This window comes from Pogoniulus pusillus, chromosome 2 (assembly GCF_015220805.1).
Source record: "Pogoniulus pusillus isolate bPogPus1 chromosome 2, bPogPus1.pri, whole genome shotgun sequence".
In the NCBI taxonomy this organism is placed as follows: domain Eukaryota; kingdom Metazoa; phylum Chordata; class Aves; order Piciformes; family Lybiidae; genus Pogoniulus; species Pogoniulus pusillus.
The window spans coordinates 8499984-8512392 of NC_087265.1; the positions used below are offsets into that span (position 1 = coordinate 8499984).

The following is a 12409-nucleotide window of genomic DNA, read 5'->3' on the forward strand; positions in this document are numbered from 1 at the left end:
CCTATACTTCCCCTGGCACAACTTGAGACTGTGTCCCCTTGTTCTGTTGCTGGTTGCCTGGCAGAAGAGGCCAACCCCACCTGGCTACAATGCCCCTTCAGGTAGTTGTAGACAGCAATGAGGTCACCCCTGAGCCTCCTCTTCTCCAGGCTGCACACCCACAGCTCCCTCAGCCTCTCCTCATAGGGTTTGTGTTCCAGGCCCCTCACCAGCTTTGTTGCCCTTCCCTGGACACGTTCCAGCACCTCAACATCTCTCTTGAATTGAGGGGCCCAGAACTGGACACAGTACTCAAGGTGTGGTCTGACCAGTACTGAGTACAGGGGAAGAATAACCTCCCTTGTCCTACTGGCCACACTGTTCCTGAGCCAGGCCAGGATGCCATTGGCTCTCTTGGCCACCTGGGCACACTGCTGCCTCATCTTCAGCCTACTATCTATCAGTACCCCCAGGTCCCTTTCCTCCTGGCTGCTTTCCAGCCACTCCTCCCCATGTCCAGTCTGAACCTACCCATCTCCAGCTTTGCTCCATTCCCCCTAGTTCTGTCACTCCCTGATATCCTTACTAAGAAGTCCCACCCCAGCTTTTTTGTACCTTCACTAACTCATAGGGTGCTCTCTATCCCTGCATTAGAAAACAGCCTCTAGAGAACTCCTTTCTGCTCAGAGACTTGTTCTCTTTCTGGTTTCTGCTCTCACTCATTTTTTTTGCTGTGCCTAGGGCACACTTTGGAAAATTCTTGACCTAAGAACAAAGCTAAAGGAAAAGCTACTTGTCTTCAAATCACTGAAAAAAATAGCAAAGACCAGATTTTCAGGATTTGGGAAAGTAAATAAGACTCTCATCCTAAAAGATTTTAAAACTAATCTGATTAGGCAAACACAAGGCAGAGAGAAAGAATGAATGGTTTATGTTGAGAATAGACAAATGAGAGAGAGAACCTTTTGCTATTGAATCTGCTAAAATTCATCATCATCTTATAACAGGACGAAAGAAAAGATAGGTATTTGGTAAGCCTCAGCAAAACCACAAATGAGGTGGTGTACACTTAAAGGAAAAGAAAAGCATCATCTCTGTGAGTATTGCACTGCAAAGAGAGCATGCTCAAAAAAAAAAAGAGAACAGGGGCATCAAGGAATTGTTGTATTGTTTTAGAAGGATTAACACTGCATCCATCTATGGCTGAAAGCAACTGCTTTCCAAACTGAAATACTTCCAGCGTCTTGATCACCAATTCTCTAAGACCAATACCAAATCACCAGGCTGTAAACTGTAACATGGACTGAAAACATTCCTTAACAACTGCTGACACTTAAATAACAGACTTTAATTTGACTTCTGTGTATTAATCCAAAACTCTGATCTCCACAGTCTTACATCCAGTAGACCCATAGCACATACTACAACATTGCAGTTTTTCACTCCTGCTTGTTTCTGCAGTACTGAATGGCCAAATCAAAGTCTACTAATCAGATGCTACCATAAAATTCTCCTCAACACTGCACACTGTGAGAAGGTCACAGCCTACGACCTGCACTCTCAGATATCACATTCCTAGAAATAACAACCAACCAAATAACAGAGGCTCAGGGGTTGGATTTTTTTTTGCAATGTTTTTAGTTAAGCAGTTCTATAAACTTGTGAGCCTAATGTTATTTTTCTGGGCTAGCTCATTAGGCAGTTTATCCTATTTCACATGAATACTTCACTGGAGGCATTGCCTGAAGGACTGAAGGTATGCAGGTATGGCACGATGGGGAAGCTTTAAGAGTTCAAAGGCTGATGGAAACCTGAGCATAGTAGCAATATATTAAAAAACCAAAATGTTTAATTCAACAGCAAGAGTGGCACCCCCAAAAAATGACCAGTGTTAGGCAGCTTCTCACTTTTTGGGCTCTCCTTGCTGCACACCAAGCCCCTACAATCACTTGCACTTTAATACAGTACAATGTCAAAAAGTAGGAAGTGAGAAACAAGGGACAAATCCGTGTCTGTTCACTGCCTGATGAACTGCCCCAATCAGGTGTCACTTTCCCCACCAACCCAATACAAAATCAGCAAGACAATGTGTTAATCTGTTGTCTTTGAAATCGATGTGCTCTCTAAAAGCCTTTCCCTAGGATGTAATCAAGCAGCAGAATTTTCGGGGTTTTATTCCTCCTCTTCTCTGCTGGCAGGGTGCATAAAAATGATCAGCATTTGATTTTGAATGAACTCAGTGATACAGAGACACTTTTACAGGTTACACCTTCCTAAGAAATGTATCTTGCAAAGGCTTTATCAAAGGTTCTGGCAGTATCCAGCAAAGCCCCAGAAACTCATGACTTGAGCACTGAATAGGCCTCCTATTAAACGCACTGATTCAGACAGAGAGGTTTGTCTGCATGCATACCAAATTTTATCAGTCTTGAAGCATTTCACAATCAATCTCAGAACACATCACATGAAATTAATTTTTCATGTTTTATTTTTTGTGCAAAGCAAACTAGCAGTTGCTTGTGCTAGCCTGGCCAAGCATAACAGCATAGACTTGTAGACCAGAAAGGTGAGATCCTCAGCCTCTGCTAGAACACCCAAGCAAGCACTCAGGGACTGCAAAGTTTCCCAGTTCAGGAAGTACCCAGAGGGAAGCTGAGTAATGTCCAAGACATTGCCTCTGATCAGTTTCCATCTTCCTCAAGGAGTACTGGGATTTTTTTATGGGGAGATGAAGGGGAATCATTAAATCTTATGTAAAAATTACAATTTCAAAGTCAATAGAAACAGAGCCGTGGAGACCTGCCCAGTCTCAGTGCAGCTAAGGAAATTCTCTGAAACAGCAATCGGGATGAAAAGCAGAGTTTCTGCTCTCAATTTATAAAGGATGAAAATATAAACACCAGTGGGTGCAATTTAAATTGATTGCTGTATGTAAGTGTAACTATTGTAATGGCAACAATGATAGCAGCAACAATTAGAAGACTATTGCTAACAATAGATGACACTAATCATAGTTAAGGATGATCAGTCAATGATCTCTTAGACACAGAGGCAGAGCAACCCAAACCACCTCTTCGTGCACAAACATTGAGCTGGGAAGGTTTGCTTTGCACAAGACAGCCAAACAGGGGCTTCTCTGTGTGAGAAATATATGTTTGATCCGATCAATTCGTGGCAAGAGGCCACAGACAGGGAGGAAGGGGGATGGTTTGAATGGAGCTGCACTCCTCCTTGCACAACCATCACAAGAGTTGTGCTAGTTTGAAGCAGGCTAGAATGTTTTGGTGAGAAAAACTAGATGCTAGGCTGTGAAAGGAAAACAATGGTGATGTCTGCTTCCCTCAGAGTCTCGATGAAGAAGAATGTAAAGATTAGATAACACTTTCACCATTTTTGTCTTCACTCACGGGCTGGGCTTTGACTGAGCTGCATCTCCCTAACCTCACCTGCCACTCACCTTTGCTTCTTAACCTCTTGGCTGAACCTCTTTCCTTCCTTAGGACTGGGGTAAGGTTGAGAGGGGCAGGGAGAAGGTGCAGGGGTGGTTGAGAGCCCCTCCTGGGGACTCAGGTTTCTGGGAGGGGAGTTGTGTTTCTGTATTACCTTTTACCTTGTATATTTCTGTATGTAACTGTATATACTGTAAATAGTTGCTTGTATTATTGTGCTGCTGTAAATAAATAGCTTCATTTATATTCCCAGAGCCAGATGAGTCTAGCTGGGTACTTCTAAAGTGTGGGGGGGCGGGGAACACCCAAACCATCACAAGAGTACACATTTGGCTTAAGATAACAGCAATAAATAGAAACTAGAAAGATTGGTGGAGGAGGGAGGCAGGTGGAAGAGACAGCCTTTGTGCATGAGCAAACAGAGGAAGAGTCATACAAAGGACACTACTAGTTTGGAGTTCATGGAAAGGACACTTGAGGAAGACCCCTTACTTCATCACTGAAGACCACCAGAGGGACCACCGGATAAAAAGAGACATGCGTGGAAGAGACACCTCCCATTCTTGGAACTGATAAGGAAAACCCAACCTTTTCTTAGAATTAGTAATGAATATGTACTAGAATAGGATATAAAAAGAGAAAACTGAAAACAAAAGGTGTGTGTTAGGGTAGAGCAGAGCCTCCCCACGCACCCAGGCCTGCACACCGCTTGATTCCTGCAACTCTATTAAAGCCTTATTTTGCATGAATGCAAGTTTGTGCCTGTTATTGTGCTAGTTTGAAGCAAGCTGGAATGTTTTGGTAAAAGAACTTGATAACGGGCAGTGAAATGAAAACAATTGATGTCAACTTCTCTCACAGTCTCGCTGAGAACTCTGGGAAGAAGAAGTAAACATTCTCCATATTGGTTCTTCACTCTTGCTTTTGCCTTAGACCGAGACACATCTTTCTAACATCACTGCTTTCTAACCCTGCTCCCTAACCTCTTGGCTGCACCTCTATTCTTCCTGAGAACTGGGGTAAGGTTGAGAGGGCCCGGGGGAGGTGTTGGGGTGGTTTGAGAGCCCTTCCTGGGGACTCAGGTTTCTGGGAGGGGAGTTGTGCTTTTGTATTGTTTATCCTTTGTATATCTCTGTATATAATTGTATATAACTGTATATATTGTAAATAGCTGCTTGTAAATTCTGCTAGCTGTAAATAAATTGCTTCATCCATATTCCCAGGGTCCATCTGAGTTAGCTGGGGCAAATACAAAAGTGTGGAGGGGCAGGGTAACCTCCAAACCATCACAGTTATTTATGACATCTGCTTCCAAAAACTGAACTAAAAGCACTCACTATACCTGGGGCAAGGTTGCAGCAGCTCCTTCCCTCCTCTGTTGCACGCTTCCCTCTCCTCCAGCTCCGGGCATTGCTTCCCGGTGCCCACTGCCAGGCTCCGCACGCCACGGCGTCGGCTCCGGAAGCCCGGGGCCAGCTCTCCCCAGCTGCAGGTCCGCGAGCAGGGGCTCCATGCAGACCACTCAGATGTTTCGCAGTCTTTAGCCACGACACAAGACTTGAAGGTCAAAGGGACAGCATCTTGCACACACAGGCTGAAATAAGAGCACAGCAAAAACAGCTGAGAAGATGTTGCTTCACAAACGCCCTTTCCTTCCACCCAGCTGCCCTGGCTGTTTCACCCTAAGTCTGGCCTCTGACTGGAAGAAACGCGTGGTCATCTGGGGTAAATCAGGTCTGCATCAACACTGGTACAATGGAACTGTAATGCAGCGCACAGAAGGAATTTCCAGCGAGCTCTGGGTGCAGTCCTGGATGCTGAGTAGTTTGCCAATAACATACTTCATTTATTTCAAGTTAAAACAGATGCAAAGGTCTTGTGTTTGCTCTGTGCAGTTAGAATTTCACAGCTTATCCAGGGCAGAAAATAAAAACCAAGCCCAAGAGAAATACTGTCACTGGTAACCACTTCCATCACCTGACAGGCAGAACTAGCTGCCCACTGTCCATCTATCCATCCAGGTGCCAGTGCACATTGCTGAGCAACTCTGCTTATTGTTTTTTTTACTAATTAGTCACACACTAATAAGGAAAGTGTTAGTTCTGTGAAGCTGCTATCAAATGCTATCAAAGTCAGAAGGATTTCAGACCTGACAAACCACCAGAGAATGCTGCAGCTGTGGCTGTATTTGGGACTCAAATACTCCTGCTGATGTGAGGACATGATCCCCACTCGTTCTGCAACACATCAAGACATCACACAAGGCCCAATACAATGGAAAAAAACAGATTTTAAGAGCTGACAGCCACCAAGGTTTGGTATCAAGATACAAAATCACAGAACAATATTTTTAAGAGTTCTAAAGGTAAATAAACCTTTCCACAACATAGAAAAATATGGGGAATATAGCAAACTGGGCTAGCAGTTAACTCGATGATTTAATAGGTCTTTCCCAACCTTAATGATTCTGATTCTACAAATAATTCTGGGAGAAGACAAATTTCCAGACTAAGGCTACCATCCTTCCTCACTCCACTGTTTCTGCATCAGCCAGGTGATGCCTCTCCTGTCCAGAAAGTGCTGGAAAAGGCTCCACAGAGCTCCTGCTTCACCTCACCCCATCCAGAAAACAGCCAAAAAAATCATCACTCTCAATATGGCAGAAAAACCTTTCTTGTCTCTCAAAAACCTCAGGCAGCTGAGGCAACAGAGCTAGAAAGGATATACCAAAAGAGAACTGAGGTATGTGTGAGCAGAGACATCACTGGAGCACCATAAAGGATGAGATGGGGCAGAAAAAAGATGAAACCTAGAAAAAAAATGAAGTCAGCAGAGGACAAGAACCAAATTGTCTGACTAGTATTACATGGACAATGCAAAATGGCCTCCAAAATTATGACCATACATGAAATCAGTGTGAGCTCTCTCTAAAATGGTCTTCTCCAACCTCCAGTTGCTCAGAGTCAGGCTTTTGCCAACTGTAAGGAGCAAATACAGGTAAACTTTAAAAGGTGTGAAATGTAGAGCTGCTGCCAGGGAAACGACCATTACCCCACTTGGTATTACTTATAGCTCAGTTTGACTAACCTTACTTTCTGTAAAGAAAATAGACTGGGGCAATCATTCCAGGATTGCAGGGCAGTTTCATAGGGGTAGCAGAGAGGATAAAGGACATTCACTTACTTCTCCAGTCTAGAAATTGGTTCTATTTTCACAAAGGTTTGTAGGAATACTCCCACTGATAGACGATCAACTTTGACTAGACCCTCAACTACTAGCAAAAACACAGCATTTAATGGCTTGAACTTGCACTTCCAACTAAAAAGAAAATAAATTAACAACTTCTTGCATTCATTTCTTCACTCAGAATCTCAGAGTTGCTGCAAGGCTTATTTTCATAACTTCACAAAGGAGAAACTGCCTGTGATATGGCCCCCTTAAAATGAAATTAGTCTCGATTACAAGTCAAAAAGATGTCTCGTTCCTCTGTCAAATACAACTGACTGTAAAGCTGCCTCTGCTACAAAACTTCAATAGCATTGACCCAAGGACCAAAAAGTAATACTCATTGTATCTGCACTTACTGGCACAGAGATTTTGAGTCTTGTTTGGATCATTAAGCTAGGTGGAGTTACATGAATGATAACTTTATTTCCCTTCTAATAATCTTCAGTAATTATTAGGTGAGTCACTGTGCCACCACGTTCACAAGAACTGAGTAGAGATTTTGAGTAGATAAAATAGTAGCACGTACAAATTACTGCCTTAATTGATGGCCCTAAAAAAAAATTGAGCTTATCTGAGAACATGGCACGAAGGGTAACCAACCTCACATTTTAAAGAGTGATCAAAATTTTCTCATTCAGAGACTTGCATGCAAACCCAAGTCAATTTTTGGGCTTGCACCACTACAAAGAAGATTCAAATCTTGCTTGATCTTCATTGAAATATCATAGAATCAACCAGGTTGGAAGAGACTTCCAAGATCACCCAGCCCTGTCCAATCAACCAGACCATGGCACTAAGTGCCTCATCCAGGCTTTGCTTCAACACCTCCAGGGATGGCAACTCCACCACCTCCCTGGGCAGCCCATTCCAATGCCAATCACTCTCTCTGGGAAGAACTTTCTCCTAACATCCAGCCTATAACTCCCCCATCACAGCTTGAAACTGTGTCCCCTTGTTCTGTTGCTGGTTGCCTGGAAGAAGAGGCCAACTCCCACCTAGCTACAGCCTCCCTTCAGGGAGTTGTGGACAGCAGTGAGGTAAACAACCCTAGCTCCCTCAGCCTCCCCTCATAGGGATTGTGTTCCATGCCTCTCACCAGCTTCACTGCCCTTCCTTAGGATCATAGAATCAACCAGGTTGGAAGAGACCTCCAAGATCATCCAGTCCAAACGAGCAGCCAGCCCTAGCCAGTCAAATACACCATGGCATTAAGTGCCTCGTCCAGTCTTTAAATCGTCAGATCTGCTTTGGGGTCTTTAAAATGAAAATTGCTGATCCCAATTCTTAGCAAGGCAATACCTACAATACCTCTCCTAATGGATTCAGAGCTATGCTGACACTCCAGCTGCAGAAGACAGCTCTGCCTAATAATCACGTTTGCTATTTGCAAGAGCCTTTGAAGTATGCAAAGGCTGAATAGCTGCTGCTTTCCCTGAGAATCCTTCTACCAATCTGACTATAAAAAGCTAAAGAGATAACTTCATTGACCTTAAGGTGAACAAGATGTGGAGCTGGCAATTTCCATCCTTCTGCTCCAGCCGATGTTTCTGAGGGAGGATTGCACACAACTGCCTAGCACACAGCAAATCTAATTAACTTGTACCTACTCACTCAGAGCCTCAAAGTCAAATTAATTGTGACACTGAGCAACACAAAGACAAGTGTAAAAACACATTTTTGCATGAGATTCAGACACAGTCTGTCATGTCACAGATGTACTCAGGACAATCTAACACAAAAAGTCCAGAGATGCAAGACACTTGCTTGTCTGAGGCTGCAAACCAGATGTGTATTTGTACTGCTATGGCTCCATCTGAACTGCCATGCAGAGGAAATAGGTCTTTGGGACAGGAGATACGATGTAAGCCCAGGTTTTAAGCTAATGTTCCACATACTAATGGTTGAGGTTAGATCTTCCTCTTGGGAGCCAATGTGGTAACTGTGATATAGTAGAGTACTTATGTGATTGATGGTTTTGCCTGTGTTACATGCTTGGATTGATACTGCAAAGCCACAGGAATCATTTCACAGCCTAGGTTACATTGCCTGTGGTGTAAGATGGATCCCTTACTTAGCAGAGAGCAGCAGCACGAAGCCTAACTCGCTCAAGTGGCAGAGAGCCCTCTTTTGACTCTTGTGTACTGAAGGGAAATAAACCGGATATAAAAAGTACCACAACACCAAATGAAACCTATTCAGGCTTCTTTTACACTTGCACAGTCACACAGTTATCACATTCACCACAAGTGGAAACAGGTTTATCTACAAGAAAAAGGAGCAAGACTGTCCTGGAGCAGTTTGTCACCAAATCAGGTTGGGCACAGCACAGGAATTATCTCTGGTTTCCTTTCCCAACTGAATCAGTGTATTCAGAATGAAAGGTGAATGCATTTCCTTACTTCAGAGGATGAGACAGGAGGTTATTGTTGAACCTTTTATAACTGAAAGGATCATCTCCAAAATCATCTGTCACGTTAAGAAGGTATCACCCTGCCCGTGCTGCTGGTATAGGAAGCAGTACTAGGAGGACAGGGTACTGCTTCAGCTGCCAGGCTCTCCCCAGCAGCTCAAAAAGGCTCCTGAGAAGAGCCAAGCCCAACCAGGGAATACAGCCTCAAATCCATGCATTGCAGAGCAAGAAAATCCTGAAGTGAGCTAAACTACACTGACAACAATGCATTTTCTTTCCCCCTTTTTTTCTAGCACTGTGTCCTACTCTGTAACCAACAATCCAACCTCAGAGGCTGCTGGAATAACTTCCTGCTCTTTGCATTTGACCAGTAATGTGAATGTTTAGTAAGACAGTTTTGCCATGTTCCTAACAGAATCCAAACACTTGGTTTTTTTTCCATTACTGTTAGAAAACTGGCAACTGATGTTTGTTATCAGCCATCCTTTCAATGATTCATAATGTATTTTAGGGTCCTCAAGAGCTATTTTGGATACTGGTGAGACCATGCACACAATCTGTGCAGCAGTGGCTTCTTTGGAGGAGAAATACCAGCCCACTCCTGCACCAGGGTGGAAAGAAAGCTAAGGCATACTTGCCTACCATTCAACTGACCCAAGAGAAAGGGAACTGAAAGCCCTATAATTGAAATAAACACTGAGCTTTAGTGTCTAAGATAACTAAGGCTTTAGTGTCTCCAAAACTTAATGCACCAGATCCCCCCATCTGAATTAAATGCTGATTTACATTTGTGCTACCTAGGCTGACACTGGAATCTTAAGGCTACAGAAGCAGCTGGCTTTCAGCATGTTTTGAAAGCAGAAGAAAAAAAGTCTAGTTATTTTGGACATTATTTCTAAAATGCTTCTTAGTGAAATGAAAAGGAAAAGAAAAATTCACTATTCCTTTGTTTCCTGTGTTTTTAGTACAAGGAAAGGAAATGAGAAACAAAACTTTCTAAAAGCACTAGAAAATAAAATCTCCTCCTTACCCAATAGCTCTGGGATTTGTTTTCAAGCCTGAGAACCGAGGCTTGATTCCTACATTTGCTGGGAGGAATGTGACCACACATCTCCTCTCCCAGATCGGAAGCATGACCAAACAGCATATTATGGCACAGCATTTTCACCTCCAGACTGCAAAATTTGGTATTCATCCAGAGAACAGGAGAATGTCAACGTGAGAAGCTGCAAATAATTCTCTTTTTTTCCACAAAATGAACAAAAGCAGAGTGGTTAAGCACTCTCCACTAGGAAATGGATAATGAAAATTCAAATTACAGAGGCAAACAAAAGAGTCGAACGCTGCTCTACCTCAGCCTTGACTGGATGGGTTATCCCTTGAGTGAGTTTGACCTGAATTTTCACTTACAGAGGCAAAGTAAACAGAAACCAAGTCCAACCCTCTTATATCATTATTGCCATCTTACATGTTGAATGAAGAGTTTAAAAAATGAGTATCTAAAAAGACTCCTAATCCAAACAACAAAAAACCCACCAAAAACCTAAACCCGTTTGCTCCTGACTAACTCCTCAGCGTATTTAGTGAGCTCTCACATTAGGTTACAAAACCAGGTTACATTTGTCAAGGATTTCATTGTCTGGCTATGGGCTCTCATCTCAATTACAATTAAAAAAGGAACACAAGTGCCTCTGTCTCACTGTTCAATAAGATTTTTACAACTGTGACAAGACAAAAACCCAAACAGAAGTCCCAGCCTGTTCGTATCACTCAACTTCCTCAGATATTTTGTTTTTCAATGCACAGAAATGAATATGTTTGAATTTGTAACTGGTTATAGAATCATAGAATCAACCAGGTTGGAAGAGACCTCCAAGATCATCCAGTCCAACCTAGCACCCAGCCCTAACCAATCAACCAGACCATGGCACTAAGTGCCTCATCCAGTCTTTTCTTGAAGACCCCCAGGGACGGTGCCTCCACCACCTCCCTGGGCAGCCCATTCCAATGCCAATCACTCTCTCTGTGAAGAACTTCTTCCTAACATCCAGCCTATACCTACCCTGGCACAACTTGAGACTGTGTGCCTTTGTTCTATTGCTGGTTGCCTGGGAGAAGAGGCCAACCCCACCTGGCTACCATGCCCCTTCTAAAACTTTTCTGAACCAGACTGAAATCTGAATTCTGTTTAAAAGAGTATGGAGAAAAAAAATACATCTTTTTAAAATAAAGATTATCTTTAAAAGCTACAAATTAGATCCATAAATTAATTTTCTTTTGATGTTATTCTTTTTATTTTCATCCACATACTTGCTACACCAAAATTGTTCCTGAGCAGAAATGAACCCATCTCAAGGTCCATTGACACTCAGCTGTTCATAGAATCAAGGAATGGTCCAGACTGGAAGGGACCTCCGAAATTCATCTAGTCCAACACCCATAGCAGATCAGGTTGGCCAAAGTCTTCTTGAACCTCAACTTGAATATCTTGGAAGAGGCTCCAAGATGACCTTATTGTGGCCTTCCAGTATCTGAAGGGGGCCTACAAAAAAGCTGGGGAAGGACTTTTTAGGCTATCAGGGAGTGACAGGACTAGGGGGAATGGACAAGGCTGGAGGTGGGGAGACTGAGACTGGACGTGAGGTGGAAGTTCTTCAGTATGAGAGTGGTGAGCACCTGGAATGGGTTGCCCAGGGAGGTGGTTGAGGCCCCATCCTTGGAGGTGTTTAAGGCCAGGCTGGATGAGGCTGTGGGCAGCCTGATCTAGGGTAGGGTGTCCCAGCCCATGGCAGGGGGGTTGGAACTAGATGGTCCTTGTGGTCCCTTCCAACCCTGACTGATTCTATGATCTCCAGGGAAGGGGCTCCAACCACCTCCATGGGCAACTTGTTCCACCATCCTCATAGTAAAGAATTTGTTCCTAACATCCAATCTAAATCTGCTCTTCTCCAATTTGAAGCCATTGTCCCTCATCCTATCATCACAGGGCTTTTTAACACAGTCTCTCTCCATCCTTCTTGTAGTCCCCCTCAGGTACTGGAATGCTGCTATTAAGTCTTCTCAGAGCCTCCTCTTCTCCAGGCTGAACAACCCCAGCTCCTTCAGCCTGTCCCCCTGATCATTTTTGTGGCCCTTCTCTGGACCCACTCCATCATGTCCATGTCTTTCCTGAATTGAGGACTCCAAAACTGGAGTTTCAAAACAGTTTGTGCCTCCCTTTCCTCTTCCTTTCTTACTTTTCCTTACATTTTGACAAATGTAGAACACCCACGCTGAAAAAATATTTCATCAAAAACATTCCCCAGCTCACTTTCTGTGATACAGCGTGTCCAATCTCCTCTGT

The 12409-nt window shown here is 43.5% G+C and overlaps 1 protein-coding gene across 5 annotated transcripts in view; it reads right to left on the minus strand.

Annotated features, from left to right (window-relative positions):
- THSD7B (thrombospondin type 1 domain containing 7B) overlaps positions 1-12409 on the minus strand; it is a 427787-nt gene that overhangs the window by 258924 nt on the left and 156454 nt on the right. For all 5 annotated transcript variants that reach the window (XM_064155654.1, XM_064155664.1, XM_064155685.1 and 2 more), the window contains exon 5: positions 4771-5022. In XM_064155654.1, the coding sequence (XP_064011724.1) occupies positions 4771-5022 (252 nt within the window). The remainder of the gene's footprint in view (positions 1-4770; positions 5023-12409) is intronic.